Source organism: Ammodytes marinus, assembly GCF_949987685.1.
Source record: "Ammodytes marinus genome assembly, chromosome: 14".
Taxonomy (NCBI): Eukaryota; Metazoa; Chordata; class Actinopteri; order Uranoscopiformes; family Ammodytidae; genus Ammodytes; species Ammodytes marinus.
The window spans coordinates 20,347,819-20,374,124 of NC_137218.1; the positions used below are offsets into that span (position 1 = coordinate 20,347,819).

At 40.1% G+C, this 26,306-nt stretch overlaps 2 protein-coding genes across 7 annotated transcripts in view; one reads left to right on the plus strand and one right to left on the minus strand.

Moving 5' to 3' along the window:
• Positions 1 to 2,901: 2,901 nt before the first annotated feature.
• On the plus strand, positions 2,902 to 6,611 carry LOC307261104 (LIM/homeobox protein Lhx1-like; the record flags this gene model as incomplete). Its single annotated transcript, XM_080041551.1, has 5 exons — positions 2,902 to 3,071; positions 3,867 to 4,087; positions 4,715 to 4,989; positions 5,779 to 5,935; positions 6,262 to 6,611. 5 exons carry the CDS (start codon positions 2,902 to 2,904, stop codon positions 6,609 to 6,611), a joined length of 1,173 nt encoding a protein of 390 aa, XP_079897677.1.
• A 12,697-nt stretch (positions 6,612 to 19,308) lies between these two features.
• acaca (acetyl-CoA carboxylase alpha) overlaps positions 19,309 to 26,306 on the minus strand; it is a 40,069-nt gene continuing 33,071 nt past the window's right edge. For all 6 annotated transcript variants that reach the window (XM_080041086.1, XM_080041083.1, XM_080041085.1 and 3 more), the window contains 6 exons: positions 26,106 to 26,283; positions 25,511 to 25,623; positions 24,147 to 24,301; positions 22,942 to 23,112; positions 21,517 to 21,653; positions 19,309 to 21,082 (listed from right to left, as the gene is read on the minus strand). In XM_080041086.1, coding sequence (XP_079897212.1) covers positions 20,956 to 21,082; positions 21,517 to 21,653; positions 22,942 to 23,112; positions 24,147 to 24,301; positions 25,511 to 25,623; positions 26,106 to 26,283 — 881 coding nt within the window. In that variant the 3' untranslated portion in view covers positions 19,309 to 20,955. The remainder of the gene's footprint in view (positions 21,083 to 21,516; positions 21,654 to 22,941; positions 23,113 to 24,146; positions 24,302 to 25,510; positions 25,624 to 26,105; positions 26,284 to 26,306) is intronic.

A 26,306-nucleotide genomic window follows, 5' to 3' on the forward strand; every position in this document is an offset into this window, starting at 1 on the left:
AAGCAACATTCTGACCTGTTAAAGGGCCATCCTATTGAGTTGCCAGATGTATTTGTCATGTCACACTGTGTGTAGCCAGGTATTTACCTCTCCTCTCTATAACTTTCCCATCATTCCACCATACTGCCTAATCAGCCTTGATTGCCTTTAATTAGCATCTAGTAATTAATTTTGTTTTCTGCAAATTATTTGTATGACTGCTCCCAGTGGGTGGCCTGTTCATCTCGTTAGGGCCAATTAGCTGCAATTAACAAACACTAATGACATGGCTTTTTTCATTCCAAAACAAACAGTGCAGTGCACCCTGCCAGATTCCAGTGCTTGCACGGAGACCTCTTGTGTGTTGGAGTGGTGCAGGGGAGGGGGGGCAAGCTTACTGGGATAGGCACTCTAATCAACACCTCACATGGAGATAGGAGAAGACACTCATCCGTCCAACTCGCACTTTAGGATGCCAAGAAGATCATTGCTTTCCCCTCTGGCCTTTTGCGACAGTCATTTACGTCAATGAGGTGTAATACCTTCAAGCACACTTTCCAATGGCAAGAGATACAAAAAGAAAACAATACATGTTTTAATATAATACTTTTCCCTGGCAGAGATGTACTGTTGCTGATGCCACTGTTTATAGTTTGTATGAAGTTGGGTGTGGATGAGTAAAATAAAATGTTTAACTCAATTTTAAATAGAAGATGCAATATCACATCATTGTATGACATTGTTTTTCCTGTCAATGTCATCATGTTTTGCCAATACCATTCATCTATGCACTGTTAACATTCTAGAGTGCATTGAGGTGCTGGCTATTGTGATTACATAACATGTTCAAACTATTCAAACCAAGCTTGTGGTGCATTTTCAAACAACATGTTGGTGATATAGGACTTTATCAACCAGCTGGTAATTATACATTTAATAAGAAATGTGTATCCAATAAATACAAATAGTTTGCAAATCTGTATAAATTGTATTTATCCAAACTGAGTACTTAGGTATTTCGCTTTATGCAAGCATTATGCTCAGTTTTGCAACGTTGGCCAGTTGACAAATACATTGCTATTTTTCAATGAGACCCCTTTTATTGGAAAATTCAAGAAAAAATTACTACTGTTCATGTTCACATCAATAGGAGAAAATTAGGGAGATTTTCAGATGGGAGGTTCAATGAATCCCTTATCGCCCTTCCATATTTCTGTTTGTTTTTCTTATTATTTAATTAATTAGGGGCCAACTATTAGGGGCATGCACACACATTGTAACCAATCATCAACACAGCGCACTCTTTTTTTTATCCACTCTTCTAAATGGGTTTCCAGAGAATGTGCCTATAGGCTACCAGAACATCTAATGGTGTCTAGAGTTGATTTCGTGATGTGGCCTGACAAAAAATAAAATCTGACGTAAGATTTGATAGCGTCGGGGAGCTTAGATATCAGGGATTTAGAGAGCATGGGAGCCTGCATATGGAAATGCGCTGCTATCTCCCTCCCCAGTGCGCCAACACGGTGCGATAACATCTAGGAGAGACGGCCCTATCGCCACAGATTATAACCATTAGTGTTCCTTGTCCTTACAAACGGAATGAGGAATAATGCCGGAGCACAACATTAATCTATGTGAAAAAAGCTAGTGTTGGGCATGTTCATCTGTCCTCTCCCCATATAGGCTACTGCAAGGAGAGGCCTGCTACTGATAATTCGTCAGCTGCCACATACAGTCCTATTCTATATAGCCAACACAAGCTGGACTTCTGTAAAAAGGAAATCATTTATTCATATGGAATCATTATTGACCCTCAAGCAAGCTATATAATTGAGAGCAAGGCTGGCTGATCCTGCGAAAAGAGAAAAAAAATAAAACAATTAATATTGTAATGAGGTTGGTGGAGGGTGAATTTCTTCCTATTCGTACAATATTGTTATATATTCACAGTTAGGACATGTTGTCACGCTGAACAACTATTCAGGGCTGTTTTCCAGAATCACAATCATGAGAAATATTGAGATAAACAAGCTTTTTTATTTATTTATTTTTATTTTGCAATAACTTAAACTAAAAGTCTGTTTTTACATGATTAATTTAGTTGAAACATTAAAGTTATTCTACTATGTTTCTCTTCTTTTTTTTGTTTAAAGTAAAGAGGGTTAAAACTATTCTATGCGAATCCTACAGGCTTAGGCTTACTCCGTTTTGCATCTTTGCACTAATTACACTTATTATTGTTATTTTATTATACTATTGTCATTTTATTTTAGGATATTTTATGTATTTTTATTTCATAAACATAGTATTTTCCTTTTTCTTTACATAACACTGGAGTACATGTGGTGTTGGAGAGAAATGAAGAGGCATGCTCATAGGTCCCTCGTGGAGCTGACGTCACGGGCTCCTTAATAGCCAATAGGCTGCGCTTAAAGAGGTGCGCTCATTACGGCGTTTGTCTCAGACTGGAGAGCTCATCATAGGGAAAATGGGACACAAATGACAAGGCTCATCGGTATTTTTCCTCCACTTTACGCAGCACTCAGGATGTATCGTTCGCCACTGAATTGATGTGTATAGCCCCTTAAGAGTTGGCACATTTATTTTCTTCGGTGCCTACCCCACAACATCGCACACTAAAGGATCATCTTGAAGAGCCGGCTGTCATCTCCCAGTCTATCATTTTCTGCCAGACATGTTGTGTGTTCTTTTAGGAGCTGTGGTAGACAGATGTGGATTGTTGTCTCGTGGAAGAGAAGAGCTGCCTTCAGTCTCCCGGATGCTGATGTAGGCTAATTTGTTCAGATTAATCTGGATATATTTTTGGATTTCCTGGATACCATACCGCAGCAAGCCAATAACGCAGAGGAAGAGTTTGTTTGTATCCCAAGCACTGGGGCTAAGGAATAACTGCGGACAATGCTTCACTGCTCCAACTGTGAAAAGCCTATTATCGATAGGTTCTTGCTCAAAGTTCTGGACAGACCGTGGCACATCAAATGTGTCCAGTGCTGCGAATGCAAATGCTCTTTGACAGAGAAGTGTTTCTCACGAGAAGGGAAGCTGTATTGTAAGAATGACTTTTTCAGGTGAGCATCCAACGTGTTTGTGGTTTGGTATTTAGCCTTCGATAGAACATATTAAACTGTTGTCAAATGTTTAGGCCTATTCCTTTTTTTCCTTCCAAAAGGGAATTTGCCAGTCCAAGGCAAGTTCCAAAAAAGGCAAAGGCTCGACAAATGGATGCTGACCACCGATGCGGATGGGGCCTATAATAAAACTATAGTGGACCATGTTCTGTCAGGGGTTCAATACACCTTCTTTGTTTACAACGTGGGCGCTGCCAACAATTCTGTGCAAATGTCTCAGCAGTCAGTTTTTTATGTCTTATTATGTCTATATTTTTTTTTGTGTCACTTTTTTTCCTGAATTAAATCTAAATCCAAACAAAATAGTGGGAAAAAGATTTATTCAATTATTCGTTAGAAAACAGCCCAATGTTCCTATAGCAGAAAAGCAGCTACACCACAAACAAGGCCACTGCACGTGTGATTGCTATGATGTAGACTGCTTGCACTCCTAGTGACATTACATATTGTGATACTTTATACTTTATTTGTTTCACTTTTAGCCTGCCATTACATTTTTCTTTAGGTTATGCTATTAGACATTCGATATTAGGCCTATGTCTGCACAGCAGCTTTGAACAAATGTTTTTAATTATTTGATTTTGACAATGTTAATTGTAAGAGCCTACTAGCCTGAGGTATGCGAACCCATCACAAATGTACGTATCTACAGTATCAATCTAAAAAAGGCATCATCATGCTACATATGCACTACTTCTGCACTTTGCCCTGACTGTCACTCTCCTTCTTCAACAGGAGATTTGGGACCAAGTGCGACGGCTGCGACCAGGGGATTCTACCCAGTGATCTAGTGCGCAGGGCCAAGAGCAAAGTCTTTCACCTCAACTGCTTCACCTGCGTGATGTGCAACAAGAAGCTGTCCACCGGGGAGGAACTGTACATCCTGGACGAATTCAAGTTCGTCTGTAAAGAGGACTATCAGAACAACAACGGCAAAGACACGATCCTCCTCTCAGGTGATTATAGCTTCATCAGACACATTTACACAAAGTGTGTTTGCTATTTAAAAGAAGTATAACATTATTAATACCTTTAACTTTAAGGTATTAATAATTGTTTAAAGGTAAAGGAGCCTATATTATAAAAATAATAATAATGATGAAGACTATTATTATTATTATTATTATTATTATTATTATTATTATTATTATTATTATTATTATTATTATTATTATTATTATTATTATTATTATTATTATTATTATTATTATTATTATTATTATTAGTATTGTTGTTATATATAAATCATATCAAATTTAGTTTTTATTTCATTTTATTTTCAAAAATAACCATTTGCGTCAGTGGGCTTCAAACACTTTGCCAAAGTGCACTCCCAACCCAGCCTAGGCCTGCATATTTGTATAGCACAAATTTGCAATTGTAGCCTATTTGGGATTCAAGTGTACTATTCAGAATATCAACAATACATTTCTGACATAAATGTGCCTTTATAATTATATTAATATCTTGCTTTCAAAAAGTATTGATATTTTTTAAAGGAGTTTTGCCGGTTTGATTTGAAATGTGTTAATACGCGCCACGTGTATGCTATAACAATAATCACGTCTTTATTCACTGGACAGTGACGACGTGCAGCGACCCCAGTCTGTCTCCGGACTCTGTGGACCCGCAGGACGACGGGAAGGACTCGGAGACGGGACACCTGTCGGACAAGGATGCGGGAAGCAACGAGAACGAGGAGCAGAGCACCGTGGGCAAACGGCGCGGCCCTCGGACCACCATCAAAGCCAAGCAGCTGGAGGTCCTGAAGGCGGCTTTCACGGCCACGCCGAAGCCCACCAGACACATCCGGGAGCAGCTGTCAGGGGACACCGGCCTCAGCATGCGAGTCATCCAGGTAAAAAGGCAAAAAAAAATTGGTCGAAGAAAACGTAAAATAAATAAAAAAGGAGAAAAACAGGTCAGGGAAAGGAGTGAGGAGAGCCGATTATTTGCTTCCTAAAAGACTTGAAAAGCTTTCATATGGAAAGAAAAAAAAATTGTGTCTGTGGACTCTAGCATTTTGGACATCCTTCGGGAATATATCCTTAATGCTCTGCTTATTTAAAAAAATATATTATCATATTGTTATTCAGATAAGGTTTCTCCCCCATAATCTTTTCTCCCATTGCGCTCCTAAAAGCCTTAAAAGCAGGACCCACTTAGCACTGACGTCCTGATGTACATTTCTTTTCTTAAAAAGCTCCCCTGGTGAAAACATTTCCTGGTGGATTGACGCATCGTTTCCGAATTCGAAATGCATTAGAAGTAGCTAAATAGTGTCTCGGTGGGCTCATTAGTCATCCCTTCACTTTAAATGGCCAACATTAGCCTTTTTACGCATTTGCAAAAAATCCTTATTCCAACTTCCTGACAGTCTATTTCTATTTTTCTATTTTTGTAGCAAGTGTAATCGACAAAATAACCTTCTTACAGTGATTTTACATAATTTAGGCCTACCTCTTATTTAGCTCTTTATCGACATATTCCATTTTTACGCATCAGAAATGTTGCAGTGATAGCATGACCATGTGCGTCATGCAGGTGTAGCATGACGTCTTTGCTTGTGGTGTGTCTGCACTGCATTTAGTATCGTGTCATTCTTATCTGCTCAGTTTTGATTTATTTGAATTATTAATATTTTTAGGTTTGGTTCCAAAACCGGAGGTCTAAAGAGAGACGCATGAAGCAGCTGAGCACGCTGGGCGGCCGGAGACACGTGTTTTTCCGCGGGCCGAGGAGGATGAGAGCGCTGGAGGAGAGACTGGAAGCAGAAGAGCTGGGACACTTCTCCTATTATGGAGGTGAGATGCATTGTCTTTCAGTATAGGGGCTGCTGCTTTTTTCTAAATATTCACAGTACATAGGCCTATCTCTTTGATGAAGTGGCTTATTTGTGTAAAGTAAATATGCCATTTCTGGTTGATGTGTACACTATATATATATTAAAATGTATTTCCCATGTATTGAGTTGGTTTCTAAATGTGTTGATATGACTCCATAGAGAAAAAAAAACCTCAAAAACAAAATGAAATTCTTACTTTTTTTCCTACATATTTTTCCATTGACTTGTGTGTGTGAATTGTTCTTTGATCTGTGCATTTACCAAGCTATTGTCTTATGAATGCAGAGTATCCCAGTGAATACTACGGCTCAGGAGGGAACTATGAGTACTACCAGGGCCCTCCCCCATCGTCCCATGCCCAGCAGACTCCAGCAGACTTGGGTTACGTGCCCTCTTCTATGGACCACAACAACCACCATCATCCAGGGCACCACTGTCCAGGAGAGGTGCAGTGTTTCCCTGACTCTCACCCCCATCACCACCATTCAAACTCTCCCAGTCCGGAGCCCAACACAATGCACAGCAGCATCTCCAGTGAGATGTGTGGCCCAGGGACGCCCTACAACACTGACAACGGATACACAAACCAACTGTCACAACCCAGCTCCGAAATGAGCGAAGGCACTGTCTGGTAAATCCAGCCCACACATAACACCCAACTACTAAGGCACACTTGGATTTTGGAAGGCAAAATGCTGGTTTATTTGATTTATTTTTTTAATTTTCAAATGTACATTTATTTATTTATGTATGTATGTATGTATTTATGTATGTATGTATTTATTTATTTATTTGCTTGCACTTCTGTTCATCTTTATTTAACTATTTATAAATCTCTATATTTGTAAAATTGTTTGGTATAATTGTTTATTATTATTGACTAGCCAATCAATAGATTGTTTTAAATAGTCCATGTGAACTTTGACTCATGAATACAATTCACACAATGCTGGGCCTCACCGATCAAGCAATAAACAAACACATTTATAGGCTGTTTTTTTAAGTGTTTACAAAACCTTCTCTGCCCCATGTTCAAAATAATTGTCTCTTAAGTATTAATGTGAAGGTGCATGATAGCATTTAAAAAGAAAAATGATTGGTTTACACATACACACACACTACACGCTCATGCGTTATCCAAGATTTGTATCATTTAATAACATATTATGATTGTGAAGTTCAATACATTTGACCAAAAACCTCTCTCAGGATCGCGGACACATTGTTTCTGTTTGTTTTTATTGGTCAAATTTTTTTTTTCTTTTTGATGATTAATTTATTGCCAACACTTATTTGCCTTCAAAAGGATATCTTTATAAATCGGAAAATTTTATATGTGACAGAAAAAAGGATTTTAAGTTCAACATGAGTCCAACCGTATATATATATATATATATAAATAGTAAATAATGGACAACTGTACAGAACAGTCGACTGTTTACATAAAAGCTCCAGTATTCAGGGGTTTGAATATCAGCATTCATACCGTTTCACGCAAAACAAACCAAACTTTTGTAGCTGTTCTATTTATGTGGTCACTCACTGTGCTCATTTGTACGATGTTCCCATTAAAAAGAGAAAAAAAATACCAATAAACTGTTTGCCAAATGAATGCACAGCAAAATCCTGCACCTTTTCCGCTGTCAGACGCAGCATTTACTGAAGTGTTCATTGGTCGTGGTCATTTTGCAGCTCAGTACACAAACTGGTTTCGTCTGTAGAATTATTTACATTGATGGGTCCATACAATGCCAGCAGCGACAGCAATGTTTTATTCAGAGATATATACTGATTGTTCCAATTAGGTTCACACTACTGACGTTAACGACAATTCACTGTATAATAAAATACATAGTGATCAATACTATTTATTATCACTTGGCAAAAGGAAACACATGTGTATTTCAACAGCAATGCACCATTTGACAGTGTTGTTGGTTCCATATACCTACTCAAATGTCATCCTCCTCCAAACTGATAACAATTTACAAGGGATATCTAAATAAATAGACATACCGGGAATACCTACCTTTACTTATGTTTAATTAAACTAAACCTACATACTGTACCTAACTATCCTACATTCATTGAGTGTAACAGAAACTTAAATTTGTCATGTCTTGTATTTTGCTCCATAGACTAATAGTATTTGTCAGTAGGCTACTCTGCAACTGCACGGTGGAGCTTTGACTATACATATAATCATAATGACAGCTTGATATTGATAGATTTAGTTGACTATAATTGGTTGTTGTTTAGAATAGGGGGTTTTATATACTCACTATCTTGTTTCCAAAAATATTTTGAAGCTATATATTTCTGGATTGAAGACGGCCCTTCATCTGGTAACTCTCACACCACAAACATCTTGACAAGGAGATTTAAGGCTTTTACAATGCCGTTTTATGGAGAGGTTTTGCAGGCTCTCTTTTTTCTCTTTTAAAAAAAAAAAAAAGGTTTCTGGCTATCTGTCTACTGCAGCAGCACAGTCAACAAAACCAGGGCAGCTCATTGCGGTTGTATACTGACAGTGTTGGCTTAAACCAGACAAAACATCTCGCCAGGCAATCAATACACTTTCAGATCCAGGGGCAATTGGTCAGCATTCTTTTTCGGATCACTCTGCAAATGATAGTGATCAGTTGAGTTAATTAACTGGCCGTACTGTATGTCTGCTCAGTGGTGTGACGCCACCACTGAATTTTAAGAACCAAAATGCAATTTAAAATGTATCCCCCTTGTTTTTTCTGTTGACCTCCAAATGAGTTCATGGGAATGTTCTCCAGACACTGGTGCAAAACCAAAACAAACTAATACTATTACCGGAGGCATTTCAGAGACATGTTGTTTAATTGGAAAGTTATCAATGCATATAATATACTGATCGGTGTGTGTGTGTGTGTGTGTGTGTGTGTGTGTGTGTGTGTTTATGTAATGCAAAGGGACTTCTTGTCTGTTTGGTAATTGTTCATTTGCTGGGTATTCTCAAAATAACTGCAGCAGGGACACAATTGGACGTGTTAAAGGTAGAGTCAGCGATTCTGGAGAATGCCTGTTCGTCAAAATCAGTGAATATCTCCTCAAGATCCGCTGCCTGTCCGTGCTGAAAAAAAATCTGGTGTTGATACACAGTCTAGGCTCTGTAAACAGGCATGTTGCTAGCTACATTGGGCCCGCTTTATTTACATACCCTTTGTTTACATCCCTGTATACAGAGCTTAGGCTTACATTAACACTGGATTTTTTTAAGCATCGTACAGGTAGCGGATCGTGATATTCACTGATTTTGAAACAAAGTGATTTTGACAACAAGCCTTCTCCAGAATCGCTGACTCCACCTTTAATCGGTTTGTTAATTGTTCATTTGCACACAATTGGATGTGTTAATAATACGCTTGAGGCTGAAATTTTAGTCAAATATTTTGAGTCTGCTCCGTGGGTATAGTGAAGAAGAAAACGAAAAAGACAGAGTCGGGGAAAGGTGAGAGTATAGCACAAAGGAGGGCAGGACAAACGCTGAATATCGAACTAGCGAAGCAGTGAAGCGGGAGGCTGAGGGAGCAGATCAGTACTGGAGCTGTTTGGGGGGAGGGGCAGCAGGGACAAGGAGGGTCACACACACACACACACATGCACACGCACACACACACACACACACACACACACACACACACGCACACACACCATAAACCGCATGAAAACATGGATGTGTGGCTCTGTAAATCTTGCAGTAGGTTTCTGTATAGGGATGTTGTTATGACTCAGTTTGGATGTGACACCTCATCACCTGGTCACGAAATCTGAACTGGATTAAAGGAGGCTAAGCATGGGTGGGGCTGATGTTGGACAAGCAGGCTGATAGCTATCAATGTAGCCTACATACTTCAAAAGCACACTTTTCTGCAAGCCCTCACACGCCCCGGAACACCAGACAAACACCTAAGAACTCATGTTAAAGGAAATCCCATAAAAACACCAAAACAAACAAGGTTGATACACTAAGGCTATATAAAGACTCCTATTGAAGACATAGTCTGTATACAACATTTTTAAGGTAATACAGTGAGTCATTTCCTGAAAAAGTTGGATACTGTAGTTCTTAGGTAAACATTTCTCAGGGCAGGGTAAAAAAGGTGATTTTGTTTGGAAGTTTGCAAGTGCTATAATATTTAAAATTCTATTTAAAAAATAATGTCATTATAATAATGTCAAATATATACATATTTATATACAGTTATTACAAAAATACATTTAACATTTTAAAAGTGTCTTGTGTATTTTGAAAAGCCTATGTGTAAAGCCTACAATGTTCAATGCTGCGAGATAATGGTATGCTGTTAATCAAACTAATCCCTGTTTATCTGAACAAAATGCCCTGATTAAGAGAGAGATTTGCAAGTCAAACACGAGGCCAGCAAATCAATTTAAATCTAGCTGACAGTGATTATAGCCACCGTTGGATAAACCATGCACAATAATGCTTATTTGTCCTCTGACGAGTGATTTGTACATATAGTGCATAACTAATTGAACTGTTTCCAAAAGTCTGGAGCTTTTAGTCCATATTTCACACCCAGATTATGTGAAATATTGTCAAACAAGTGATTGGTCATCAAGCTATAGCGGAGTGATAATCAGCAAAATATAACAACTCTCAGTTTGTAAGACCCTTTTCCCAAAATACAGTTTTCATTTTTTATTTTGTCAAGTTCAAATGTCACGTTGCTCACTTGGTTTGGAACAGTGATCACATAACATCACCTCTTTATACTGTATGACTCTGTATGACCTTTTTGTCTGCCTCACATTATGATGTGGAAAAATGCCAACTATCTCACAGAGGGGAGTCCATTAGGGCACCAAACTAATGGTCTTTTTTTCAATTGAATGAAAAAATAAAGAATGATATCTGGTGCCCCATTCTCTATGGGAATCCTTATGAGCTTAAACACCACACAACTGAGAAGATGAAGATCTAAAACTGGACAAAAGTTAATCTTGAATGTACTAAGTAAATACAGTTATTGGGCAAATACAATGTCTGGATAATACTTCATTGTAATTTGAGATATAAATCCTTTTTCATGTTCTAATCTAAATCTCATGTGAACTTAAATTTGGCCTCTTCGTCGTCGCTGTTCCCTTTTTAGCCACTTGTACAATCTGGCCCAAATTCGCTAATTTGTCGTCCCTTTCTTCCACTATTTTGCTCTAGGCTTGGTCTTCTGCACTTCTCTGCATGAAAATCATTCACACATACAATTTTATAATCAATGCCCACAGTAATAGGATTCCTCTGGCCACGGGCAATTAATACAGTTTTTTTTTTTTTCTTCTTTTTTTTTTCTTCTCCTTGCGCTGATCTCAAAGCTACGAGACATTGGCTTCTCCTCATTTACATATTTATTGCATTGGACTCAAATCTGGGCGAGTGATTGATGTGGAGCCTGCCTCCTGAATTTTTAGCGGCCCATTATTATGAGAGAGAGAGAGGGAGGGTATGGCTACGGCAAGTCAGTGTACTTTTGATTAAAGTTGAAGAGGACAGGATCGTGAGTGTCCCCCGCCTACTTTCCTATTTTTCCTGCAGAGCTTAATCCGCAAGGCCAAGTGCTGAGAAGATTTCAGCGTGTTATAGATATTGACAAGTCATTCACTCACAAAGGCCCAGGCAGACACGCTCATTAAGATTATATGCAGTGTTTCTCTGGCGGTTCTTTTCTAAGGGAGTGTGTGTGATGAGAATATAGTACATGCAGGGGTTAGGGTTTAGCCATTTGATTTGACACATTTTGCAGTTATTCTACGATCTGACAGAATGTGTTGTATGTGTCACACAGTGATCTACATAGCAACATGGCATGGGCGTATACGACGTTTCAACATTGGGGGGGTGACACATTAAGCAGGCGATTCCTGGATTTTGGTGAATTTTTATGCCATCATTTGTGTCTTTTCTGCATCAATTTATGTTGAAAATGTCTATATATATCACATGTCTTTTGGGAGTTTCCTTTTTCTTGTTTAGAAATCATGGACAGTAGATCTCAACTACAAATATAAGAGACCACTGTGGGAGGTCGGCATGGAGATGGTATGGTCCACTTTAGGGGTGTCTGAAGTCGTTGAGAAGTATACAGTAACAGGTAAGAAGGACATACATGTGTTGATGCCCTGAACTGTTATTTCTACCTCTTTTGGGGAGAAGGGGGTTGTCTTTCATATTTTCTTTTGAGGGGGACAAATTTAACTCTTCTCAATATTGAGGGGGACATATGCATCCCCCAAAGAAATATAATCTATTGGATTTATATAGCGCTTTATTTCTCTGTGACGCTTTACAAGGTTCCAGGTTCAATTCGTTCACACACAGTCATACCGGTGGTGGTAAACTACGATAAAAGCCACAGCTGCCCTGGGGCAGACTGACGGATATATATGCCTATGCAAATCAAACGTAAGATCCAAAAATCACCATTCAAAATAGGAGGTATTTGGTCCTATACCCCATTGCTTTCCCACTATGCCATACAGGCTTCCAAGCTGAAGTCCTCCTACGCTGCACCTTGTGAGTTGTATTTGCACTTTTATAGGGACACTGAGACAAAGACGTGACACAGAAGGTTGCTGCTTCTCTCATTCGCAACCAAGCGCGTAATGTTCCAGTGTGGAAAAAAGCCCCGCTCTGCAAAATGTGTGTGTGCATATGTGTGTGTAATGGGACAGGCGTCCAAGGTGGAGGGGGGTTGGTGGGGTGAAGGAAGGGGGCTCATCAGCTATAACATGTCTGCCACACCTCCTCTGCTTTGTAGGCTACTCCAATGTTCTTTTTCATGGAGCCACTAGGATGAATGAATACATTTCAATACTGTCAATTCTGATCCAGGGTTTGACCAAGTGTTGCAGGTCAAAGCTAACTCTTCTTCAGTATCAAAATGCTTTAAGTTAGTTTTTGTTGTAAGCAGCTTTTTACAGCATTAAAGGTGGAGACAGCGATTCTGAAAAACGCTTGTTATCAAAATCACTGTATGTCAAAATCGGTAAATATCTCCTCAAGATCTGCTACTGTGTGTGCACTGAAAAAAATAATCTGGTCTTGATATACAGCCTAGGCTCTGTAAACTGATATGTAAACAATGGGTATTTAAAACAAAGGGGGCCAACCGTCGCTAGCATCATGCTAGTTTAAAGAACCTATAGCTGTGTAATTTTACAAGGAAGTTGGCTTTACTTGATTAACTAAGCTGACTTGATCAATGTTTTCTTACGTTAAAAACAGGTATGTAGTTTTTGTCTACATAATAATTTCATGCAAAACATTGCCTTACTTTTTAAAGTAAATCAAGCACTATCATTTTATCAGTGTTTGGCTGGAATGTAGACTATATGATCGATACTTTTCCATCTCCAAAGCAATTTGTCACTTTAATTTAAATTTTTCCCTTCCGTTTCCTGCTGCCTCCACCAAATTCCTGAAGTTGGCACAGCTTCTTGAGAACTTAGAAACATCTTTATCAATCTGATTTAAATGTTGGAAAACCTGGGTGTTGTCGAGAACAATGATTTCCCCGGTTGGCTGCCTTTGTCCTTCAGAGCCAGAGGACACTGGTCCCAAATAAACCCTTCCACAGGCCCTGTGAGAAGCAGTAAACCAGTATTTCCATAGGGAGTTGGCTTTCCACGCTCCACTGATGTGACCGTAATGCATGCATTTTAATGTGGCAAGCCTCTCAGAATGGACCACTGCTGGACTGATGTTTGCATTTGGCTAAACTCTTTTTCGTCAGCAACTCTATGCATACCAAAACTCATAATCAGTATACTGTGCATGTATGTTCAGCAGACTGCATTTTCCTCTGTGTATTCTTCTCTTGATACCAACAGGCAATCAGTATTCTTATCTTGACATGCTATATGGGAAAGGCGTTCAACTTTGCACCATAATAGTAGCCTACATGATTGTCCGCCACTGCGTTAAAGGGGATGTTCTGTTTGTGTTTTAAATTGGAACACCCATATTTAATTGCTGTATTTAAAACTCGACCCAGCAGCAGCTACCGTCCCTTCTTTCAGGGAGGAAGCAAAGCTGAATTCACAGCAACACGAGTATTTTCCACATACCACATATTACAAACAGGAAATGATTTGGCCTACGGTCATTTAAGAATAGTTAACACAATATTTCAACATTTTAAATGCTCTCCACTTCCATTTACAGTACAGTATTTTAAATAGAAGCCAACGCAAAACCAACAAATGCCTTATTAAAGCTAAAGCGCTGAGCATTGAGCTAAAAGCTACCGTCAGCATGCTCACAATGTCGACGCTAGCAAGTTGTAGTTGCAATGTTTACTATGCTCACCGTTCAAGTTTAGCAAGCTAGCAGGCCAACACTTGTCAAATTAGTAGTAGCCTACAACCGAGGCCAATGGGAATGTCAACGGCTCAAAACTTACTGAAATACAGAGTTAACAGTCGACAGTGACTTCTTGCTCACCCCTGGCCTTGCCCACTCTTCCAGGGTGTCATGTCGACCTGTCACTGCACCTATAATAATTTCCATATATTTCCATAGTCAATGACCTCACCGTAATAATAGTGATATATGGCCAAAGACGTAGCAGCAGCACCTTGGTTGCTGACCTTTCCCACAATCCCACACCGGGCAACCTTCACCGACACACCCCACTCCTCCCCTTCTGCCACCAGCCCTTATCTGGAAAGGGGGGGACTCACTCCATACCCTACACCTGCCCCCCCATCCCCATCCCCATCCCCATCCCCGCATCTCGTGGTTGGCTTGATGTGAGCGGCTCGCCACACTCCAGTGGCTCCATGAATGTTAATGCGGGGATGGGGGGAGGGAGGGAGGGATGGGATATAGTGGCAGGGCACAGGGAGCAGCTTCACCTGGCCTGCATGCACAGCTATAAGGAACCATTTTGCATATTATTATTCATATTGACTAAACCATGTTACTCCTTTGTTACAGTAATATTAGGGACAAATCAAGTGTAAGGACAAATAGCAACCTTGTTATAGCCTACTCAGTTTCTCTGTTTATTATTAAAATATAAGCTGTAGATTTCGTGAATTTTTATTCTGATGAGCTCAGCAATTCTAAAGAATCCTTGTTATCAAAATCACTTTTTGTCAAAATCAGTCAATGTCTCCTCACGACCAGCTACCTGTCCGTACTGTGTGTGCGTTTAAGGAAGTCTGGTGTTAATACACAGCTTAGGCTCTGTAAACTGGTATGTAAACAAAGGGGCCCACAATAGCTAGCAACATACCAGTTTACGGAGCCTATAACACTGGATTTTTGTGTGCACACACAGTACAGACAGGTGATTGTGGGGAGATATTCACTGATTTTGACAAAAAGTGATGTTGACATCAAGCCTTCTCCCTCGAATCGCTGACTCCACCTTGAAGTCTTCCATTTTGTCATTATTATTCCTCCTCTTCTTATGAATTAGCCCCCCCATCTCTCTCTCTCTCTCTCTCTCTCTCTCTCTCTCTCTCTCTCTCTCTCTCTCTCTCTCTCTCTCTCTCTCTCTCTCTCTCTCCGTGTTCAGTTAGTCAGCCAGTGTTTACCAAGCCCTGACAGAATGAGAATGTATGCATTATGTGGTGATGATCGTGGGGTGTTGTAATCTTTGACCCTTGTGGCACGTTTCAAACGCAGATTGAAGATTAAGCCTCTCATGCAGCTGTCTGACAGGCTGCCTTCCTGCCCCTGGAGAGATTGGGCTGCCCGGCTATAACTCTGCAGGCTCAGCCTCTCCCGGCATTAAAGCTACAATACGTCACTTAGTTTCAGTTTTTGATCTATCGATGGCAATTGCTTTTCATAAATTCTGCGTGGCCTCCATTATTTAAGTCTATCAAACATTGTAAATCACAAAAGCCTAAAATGCATGGTGGAAATCTCACCCAGAAGCTACCAGCGCCATAAACCTAAATGCAAACAAAGCCAACGGTGTGACAACAGGGTTTTACCTACACCATTAGAGGTTCAGCTGAGACACAGCTAGACTCTGGCCCGTGCACTGTTTGATTCAACCACATGGTAGCCTTGTTCTGGGTACTAAATTTAATGGAAATTGACTGGGTTTAAAACATAGACTATACCCTTTTGCTTTGCCATGTCAAGTTAGTGTTGCGAAGACATTGGATTATGTGGATTTACGTGTGCAACATGGTTGAAAATAGTATTAGTAAGTATTTCTCACTATATATTCACCAATTTGTAACTTTTGATTCAATGGCTTGCATTGAGTTTGGTAAACTATATCTTTTTTGTTTTAGGTATGTTTGAATCTGTCCGTCTACTTACTAAAATAGTACACATTTAATAAGTCAATTAGAATACAATTACATGTTGAAAGCAAATGTAATATATTATAAATTTGTACATCAAATAAAGGACCTGTGGAAAATACACATACTAACTATATTTAAAGGTAGTGAAGCTACAGCTTCAGTTAGATACAAATTAGATATATCTCACTATTTATGCTATAAAAAAGACATATATTCTTTACAAATTATAAAACAATTTGCTTTTGTGTAGAATAAACAGTGCAAGCTTGAGCTAAGTGCACACTAAGCAGTGATGTCAAAATAGTGCACTGCAATCATATCAATAACTTTGTTTAATGAAAAAATTACATACGTAAGGTTATAGGGGAGAACGGGGTAATTTGTCACATGGGTTGGATGTCACATTCGTTATATCTCGCCACCAGAGCGCGCTAGCTCTGAAATGTTGATATAAAAAAGGTCCAGAATTGGGATCAGAGGTCACATACATAGACTTCCTTGGAGGAAGACAGCTGCATTTCAGGTGAGAGGATGTTTTGTGTTTTTCATGTCAAATTCAAAATATTTTGCTTCTCAGTATTTTTCTTCTAGGCTTTTACACAATGGGTTTATAACAAAACACTTGTTACCCTCAGAAAGTGTGAAGGGTAAACTATAGTTTAGATTGTGGTTAGCAAGCTAATTAGTTGTCAGATGGTTGTTGGCCTTGATGCTAGCAAGAAATTCAAGTTGGGGTTGGTCGTCAAATTTTTTGGGGGGTTGGTTGTCACATGTTATCTCAAGGCTGCAGCCAGAAAAGGAACCCAATAACGAAAGAAATTGTCAAGCTGTATCCTCACTGACACCCCAGAGAAGGAAAGAATAGAGCAGGAAAAGGCAGCTAGCAAGCAAAAGAAAAAAGGGCAACAAAATCAAAACAACCCAGTGCATCCCAAACTAGACCAGCTGCCAAGGCTACAGAACGTTATGTAGGCCTATTTGTCAACTTCACAATGCAATTAAACATTCAAATTTGGTTCTGCCTCCTTGCCTTCTTTTTAAGATTTTTCCCATTAAGATAACATTGTGACAAACAACCCCATAGTGTGTGACAACCGACCCCTTGATGGGGTTGGTTGTCACAATGTGTCAGAGTGTCTTTGATGGTAAATTACTTCTTCATTACAATAAGTTGGAAAAAAAGAGAGACACACATTTATAGCCAACACCTTAAGCTTCAATTTAATGTAGGAATGGCTATTGACAGATGTTTTGGTGATGAGCAATTCTCACTAGAGTAAAAAGTGTGCCTACTTACCCCGTTCTCCCCTACTCATTGAGAAAATATGGTATAAAAACTAATAATGTAGGTATGCAAATGTGTACTTATAATTTATATTGTATAATTAATTTAAGACTGGCTTCACTTGACAATTGACAATATTTTGGGGTCAACTATAAATCCATGTGTATGCTCATGTTAGACATCAGGCATTCTGCATGTGAGGCTGCCTTGAGGTAACAGATGCATGCTTGTGACCAAGACATCATCTGTTTCTACCCAAGACTGATAGAAAGAATTCTACCAAAGGTCACCCAACAAACTCAATACAAAGTGAAAGTGTGTGTCTGGGCGGCTATACACTTTCCAATATGGTTGAAATGCAAAAAAGGCAGGCAGAGGCAGGCAGACAGGCGGGGATGAGATGAGATGAGCTCTTCAGAATACTCTGCCTGGAAAGAGAGAGAGCGAGAACAGCTGGGGCCTGGCTGGCTGGCGCTCCCTCTGTGTCGGTGTACTCTTTGTCACGGGCAAAAGACTCTTGTTTTCAGGCTGTAATCAGACAGCCCTGGGGCTCTGTAAGGACCCTGTTCGCTTTTCATCTCAACTGTTGCACACACCCTGCTAATTGGAAATCCGGCAACTGGGTCACAGGCATTGTCTCTAAAGTGCCGTCAAGTCATTGAGACGCGTGAATGTGGAATTATGGCTGCCTCAGATGCATGATTGGGTCTCCCCTCATGTCTGCGCTATCTTAATGCCTCCATTTCAATCTCATTGCTAGACACTTATTTTCTCCTTTTTGACATTCGTATTTCTTGCCATTGCCTACTCCCTCCATTTCTTTGTCACAGAAACCAGCAGTCGCCGTGTCTTGGCAATCGGAAACCAAAAAACTATATTTCAGCTTAGCCTCTCTACTGAAACCTTAAAAGTTGTGTTACTTTTGACCAACAAGAAGGAAACAACAAGATTTTTGAACTAAGCAGAAATCAATTCTTCTGATTTACATTGTAAATAGAGAAAGGCAATCTCCTGCAAGTTTCACCAAACAAACACTCTCCTGTTCCCTCCACGCCAGTGTCTTGAGAAAAGAACCTGATTCTGCACTTTGTCAGTGATTAAAAGAATTAGCCAGCCTAGCATGCCACCACAAATGAGCAAAAGCCCTCTGGGAGAACAAGAGAGACCAAGCAAGGCACATTTCCAATTATACTGCCAAATGACTCATTTTCTTATTGGGCCGCCTATAATTGTGGTGGGTATTGGGTGCATGCAACTCAATTTGTCTTACATATTTGTTGGTAGGACGGTAAAAGAGTTGACAGAGCCAAGGGGATGATATGGAAGAAATGAATGAGACTAAATAACAAAAAAAAGGAGGATGAGAGAGATCCCTCAATATTTGTTTGATCTGCTTCATCCCCTTTAATACTGTTGAAGTTTTAAAGCCAGGAAGAAAATGCCACTTTAATCATCTGTGGATTGAGGAATGGGGAAGACTATCATTTTGGAATAATCAGAAAATGTCTCTCCAGAGTAATAGCCTTTGTTCTGACTGCTGAAATTAATGAGGCTTTCCAGTCATGTTGTTATCCGTCGAGAGAATCGTCAATATATCAAAAATAATTAACAAATTAAAATAATGCAAATTCTTGGAAACTGGAGTTTTGCAAAAATACAAAATGGACCTTTAACTTTCTCCTTTTTTTTAATAAAACAAAAAAGAGATTGAAAATAGGGATTAGAAGTTTTTGCACAGGCACGCTTCACATTAGGTCGGGTAAGCTTTATTACATTTTCAGACACATTTTTTTAGAGCTCATCACTGTAAATTCTTCATCCTTTGTTTAGGAAACAAGCAGTAACTTTAAAAGCAACTGGGCAACATGTCAGTACAAGCAAAGACAAGGCACAGCATGGACCCTGAAGCCATTTAACACAGCTAGTTCTGCAGAGCATATGACACAATGACCTACAGGCCTGATTTGAACATTATGTTGCTGTTTCATTATATGCAATATTATTATGCTGTCTTTTCTTAGAAAAACAAAACAAAACAGTTGCCACTATTTGCCTGTCTATTTGTAACAAATTCAAGTGAAGAAAAACTGAGATTCAAACATTGTTAAACAAGTTAACATTACAAATCAGTAACAATTCATGTACATAAATACAAGTTAATATGGATTACAGTTCAAATAAGACAGCATTTCTGACAAGTAACATGTGATTCCGGTTAACAATAGCCTTGAATGCTATTTAATGATTTAGACATCTAATTGTTGTAAATTCCAAAAATATTTATTTTGTTAAAAAAAATAAAAATAAAATAAAATCCCCTCAACTTTCAACAAACAAAAAAGCTATTATCCACTCTGTGTGTAGTACCATTATCAACTCTCATTTAAACTATTATCATCTGTGTGTGTGTGTGTGTGTGTGTGTGTGTGCGTGTGACTGTTGTTATAACACTTTGTGCGTGTACCTGTGTAGATGAAACAGTGCAGGTTTAAGACTGGGTGCAGTGAGGGAACAGTAAAGCAGTTAAAGTGCATCTAGAGCAGCATGTGTGTGTACTGTGTGTGAGTGAGAACAGAAGGGACAGCTGTGTGTTTTGTTGTGTGGCGAGCTGCCCATTGCTCACTGCAGGGTGACTGTGAAACGGTCAGGGTCTAAAAGGGGACCTGGTCCCCCTGCTCCCTGCTGGGCTCCCCGTGTCCAAAATCTGTTGTAGTGTTCCCCTTCTTTGTTCAGTAACTAAGTGCCCCCTACTTAGCCGTGTAAAAACCCCTTTCTTTTTTTTTGGTGATGGCCCCCCGCCCCCTAGCAATGTGTTGTCATTGTCAAGTTGGTCATCAAAACACTTGCAAATCGTAACAAGCATATGTCACAAACCAAGGTGCGTTTCAAATAAGACAACAGTATTCTGAATGTTTTGTTGTGCACGCTCCAGTTCAAAAAAAAAAAAAGGTGCCCACTGATTATCCTAGAAGCATAAACTGTGTGAACTCCAAAACATATTATTATTACATATTAAATCAGTAATTGAATTCTTTAGTCGTTTTTCAATTGCACTTGAATACAAAAACACATGGAAACAACACCAGTATACATTGTAAGACAATTTACAAAATGGTATAACTTTGTCAGTCAACTGAACTCTTGTTTGAGTGAGAATCATTGCCAACAATTCATCAGTAACCTGGCAGCTAGCCTAGGGCTCCTCAACGTTGGCTCCTCCAGCCTTACATCTTCCAGCCCTGGGGTCTTAGACTGGAGCGAGGTGTGGTTGACCCAGGATCCTTTGGCCTCGGCTATGGGCTTAAGCTATGCCTCAGCCGGGCACATAGGAGAGGCCAGACACCCACCACCACCACCACCTCCACCAATTAGGAGGGGGTGGACGTCTCCATAGTGGACAAGATACGCACCACCTCTGTTCTCTGTGTGGGCGAGATGTGCTGGGTCATGTGCACGATCGAATCCATGGCAACCTCTGGATTGGCTTGAACAAGGCTGAAAGATAAAAGAGGAAAGCGACGTAAGATGTAAGACATGTTTTGGTCAGGTGTGCATGTGGAGGTAATGACGAGTGAATAGGAGTCACACTGTAGGATACGTAAAAGCTATAGTGCGTAACTTTTTTCCTAAAAATGTATTTCGGTTACATTCAAGCCTTCGCCAAAAGGGTTGACAAAGTTGATTAAGCCTATCAGGTCCACAAAACTCTTTCTGTATTTCTCAGTATGGCAGCGTTTACAAACTGGTGTCGCTCCCCAGGCACTGGCGCAGGAAGCTCAGAAAAATCTCAAGAAGCGGACAATCGTTTTTTCAGCTGTTGTTTCTACTACTTAGATCACCAATAATTTCTCAAAATTCCTCATGGGGGCAACAGAAGTTACGCACTATAGCTTTAACTCATTGGGCCGGCATTGTTTAAGGATAGTCACCTGCGTATCTGCTTGAGGATGTGATCTCTGCGGATGTACTTGATGTTCTCGTCAATGATAGACCTGGCGCCCTCTTCTTCGGCTAGCTGCCTCTCCAGCCATCCCACCAGCTCTTCGTTGTTATCCCACAGATAGGCCTGATAAAGGGAGAAAAGAGGAATCATTGTGAGCAAGAGTCAAAGTAGTTATGGATGAATAATGCCCCTAAATCACACGTTTCCTTAGGGAGAGTGCAAACAAATGGAATTGGTAATAAAACAAACAAGATGAAATATATAAAATATCATGACTAAGCAAATAAATATCAACAACACCAAAAGAGATGGACAAGCACACAGTAAGGGGGGGGGGGGGGGCTCATGTCTTGTTGACTGGACCCAGATAGGACAAAAATTAGTATTCATGAGTTCTGGCATCTCTGATCCCAAACAAAGCCAGGCTGGAGGGGCTTAGCGAAGATTTGGGGGGCTGCGGGGTTTAATGGGCTCCTGCCTTTTTTTTATGAACAGTCCTGCTTGAGGTCCACAAGAACATTTAATGCCCTTATTAATCATTTTTAATCTGTTTGCTTTTAATTAAGAAACAGCGTGTTGCTCTCCCTATCTGTGTGTGCCAGGGCTGTGATTAATTGTGGCTTAAGACAGCCAGTCCTGATTGGGATAATATATTAGCTAACAAGAGGGCCACTTCTTAGGAGATCTCAAACACCGGACCGGGCTCCCTGTCACCCCCGCAGGCCTGAGACTAGGGCCGGAAGGAGCAGCATTTATGCATCTCTGAGGGATGTTCATTTTCATTTTAACTACCGGTTATCAGTCCATCTGTATGCAATCACAATGATTTAATAGGAATGCTTGCTACTTGTTTATCTGGTGCACCTTGTGGGGGAAGGAATAGGAGTTATAGCCTCTGGAATAATTCTCATGGCCAAAAATCTGAGGTGTTTACCTGGATAGTAAACCTTCGATTTATTTTTCTCAAGAATTAGCATAAATGACTGGATATGATGACATGGTATAAAGTGACAGTTCATAATGAAATCTAAAAATAAGGCTTTGGAAAGGAGACACATTTCCATGTGGTTTTGAGGCAGTGGATATATGACACACACATTAAAAAGCCTTGTCGGTGTGCCCATCAAGATTAGGCTGCACTGTCATACTTATGTTTGTCATAGGGACAAAGAAAGTACTCAGTAAATTACATTTTAATTAGCATAATAGCATGTATAAAACCTGTGCTAGCATATGAGCATCACTATGCATGTTGCTTTAAAAAATGTACCTAAATGTTCAATCCAAAGTTTTTACTATTAACTTCCATTTTAATGAGATGTTAAGTGGTTATTCTCATTTTCCTCTCACTGCGGTCACTGAATGCTGAAACTCTCAAAGCCTACATGTACAGTATGTGGTGGGTGTTTACCTTGACAGCGCCCTCGGCCTCCACAAACCAGCGGCGCAGCATTGCCTGGACCTGTCCGTCTGTCAGCTCGTTGTTTGCTGCATGGATCTTTCTCTTCACTGTCTCTTCCAGCAGCAGACGTCGCAGACGCCAGTAAAAGAACTGACGCGACGTTTGCCATTCAAGGATATCCTGAGAGAGGCAAGACACAAAAAAGGAATAATTATGTAGATGCAGCTACTTTTATAAGAAGCAGCAACTCAATCTCCTCAATATGACATGTTACTCAGTGTCAACATATACTGTACACTTGATACGTTGTGAATTTAAAAAAGGGAATGTGAATTCTCTTTGGGGGTCCAACTGAGGCAGAACTCATTAAGAAAATCAGTCTAGCTGGTAAAAAGGTGTGATCTGCACACTTGGCTTGATCTGAGAAAAAGCAGTTTATTTCCTGCAACAGAGGACATAATCCCAGGCCAGACATGCAAAGATTGTTAAAAACGATTTACATCATATGAATCAGGCTGCTTTATTACACATCATCACACTCAATTTAAAAAGTGAATTCAGCTTTATGAAAAATCTAGTTGAACTATAAGCCTTGAACTAATTGTGTTGAAGATTTCATTCTTAATAAAATAGAAACACATGGAACGCAGATTAATGTGTTTTATACAAATGTGTATAAATTATAATTATTCATCTCCGTGGACATGTGAGTGTAATTTTAGAAACTACTACCACAGATTGTTCTGCTGATGTAGTTCAGTTGAACATGCCGCCCAGTCCCGTTAGTAGTCTAGTACTTTCCTGCCTATACATACTGCATGTACAAAATACCCTGACTTCCATCCATCTGTGAACAAGCCTTCTGGCCATGTGAATAAAGTGAGTGTGTGTCTGTAATGTGAAAGATTGGAGCGCGGAAGGCACAGAATGAGATGGGGTCTGCCCGAGGCTGCTCCGTGCTTTCTAAAAGGTGATTGACCAGGGTCATCAGAAGATAATTATGAGGACAAGTCTCACAAGCCTGCTGAGACCAAACATTATTCACTAGGCCGGTGCAGCAGCAGCAGCTACACCGATACTCTCCTGTGGGCTTTTAGGCTTACTCACATACGGCACACTCGCATTGTAACAATACATGCACACAAGACAGCATTATAAATAAAATAAAAGCAGTAAAAGCAGCAAAAAAAAAAGTGAAAAGTGAAGCTACTTACAGTTATAACGCCCTTCTCTTGCATGCGACCAGGTGTGTCGTGGAGGTCTGCAAACTGCACAGCCACCTGGTGGTAGATGGGCAGGAGGAACTCCTCACGCTCCTTCAGTTTGCCCTCCAGTTCTTTACGATCAGGGGGACTGAGCTCTGGGGTTCCTGTTGGGAGATTCAAAGCAATGCATTTTAACACAGCTGGCAAATTGTTTGCACAAATACACAGTAGCGTCGAGATCCTTCATCGAACCTGCGGCATATGCTACATACACTCCTGATCTAGTTGTAAACCGTTTTATATCATATACATCTTTATGCCAGGCAGGTGGTAACTCGCTCAAAGTAGTTTAGGTGAATAAAAATTAAGTTGACATGCATATGCCTGATTAATGTTCCCTGACCTGTAGCTGTAATGTGCGATTGCCATCTACTGTACATTTACAATACAAATTCCAAAACTATTGCACACATTTCTTTTGTTAGCTCTAATTTTCTGTTATCAATCAGTCAGACTGGCTCCGGTGGCAAGGCTGACAATAACCATGTTAGCCAAGGCTAGCTGCAAATTATCATTAGAATCTGCAAGGATTGGTGAGTAAGAAATGAATTTACTGTCATATCAAAAGCATTGCACAACAAACAGATCACACATATCCTAACAACAGGAAGGACCAGAGAAACTTAAATCCCTTTAATATGTTGCTATGTTGTGCTACAGCGACAATAGTGCTTAGGAAGAGGAAAAAAAACAGTATACCAAGGACTTAGTACCAGTATCAGTTTACCAAGAAATGAGTTTGGGTGTGAAGGCCAACAATTCTATCCTCGCACATTATTCCTGTAGTTGGCCTTCCCCTCATAGTCCCATTACTACCAAGTAAGTATGTCATCAGTTTTAACATGAGCATGCAGCTGTGAATGAACCCACACTAACCGCCTTTTGTGGAAGAGCTTCCCCCAAACCCCTGGCGGCTGTCACCAAAGACTGATTTCTGTCAATTCCAATTTGTAAACTTTCACAAACCCCCTCCCAAGTAACTGTCCATTCCAACAGTTAGCCCCAAAGCACCCAGGCCCCTGCACTGCATCGGACCACGATTGCTCTGAGCCCTGCAGGAAAATCAATAGGCTATGGAGGAGAAAACGGGAGAGCTGGCGATTGATCTGAGCAGGCTGTGATTGACACGTCTCCCCAGGGGAGTGCATTGAAGATGATACAATCAACACCAAATAAAGAACGACAGCGAAAGGCACACATGCTCCCACCTGATATATATAACGCTCCACACTTAAAAATGAGGACAGGGCCGTGGGGGACAAAGACACCCGTTAAAGAGTTTATAATTAGAAACTGAAGTGGAAAAGACTCACCCAATCTCTCAGCCAAGCCCATGTACACCGGATCTACTCTTCTCATGGTCTTCACCAGGTCCTTCTTCCGGAACTTGATCTCCACTGTTCCCTCCGGCTCCAACACCCCACCACTGGAGACAAGAATGATTACAGTGAAGAAAAGGCGTGTAGAGAGCCCAAAATAACAATAACCCAAAATGTCATTTACATTTTTTTTTTATAAAACTAAATTGTAACAACAGGCTGATAATGTAACAAATGCTGAGCCCGCAAATGTCATCTTTAAAAAAAATAAAAATAAAAATTTAACAATTGGTCGATAATGTAACACAATTCTGAGCCTAAAACGTAATAACTGTATGCCCAAATGTAAGAACTTATTACATTTTGAATCGGTTATTGCATTATGGAGGGAGCAAAATGTAAAATGTATTCCTAAAAAGAGTACCGGTAATAATGTTATTACATTATCGAGTGAGTCAATGCATTAAGAATTAAAGGGCTCCTTGCTTCAATGTAAAGTATAGTATTATCCGCAAACGTTGTTACATTTCGGGATCTTACAAGGCAGTTTGATAGAGTTGACACTCCTGTTTTTTTCCGCCCTACTCACCGGCTGTCCTTGTCGGCGTACATCTCCATGTGCCGTGGGTTGATGGTGGGGTCTATAACCACCCAGGAGCCTCCCCTCAGCTCCGCCTGGGGGGGGATATACACCAGTACGGGCTGCTTGTACTCCCTCAGCCCGTCCACAATGTAGGCCCCAAACTTCAACACCTGGTCGTACATATCTATAGAGGGAGCGTTTGATGAG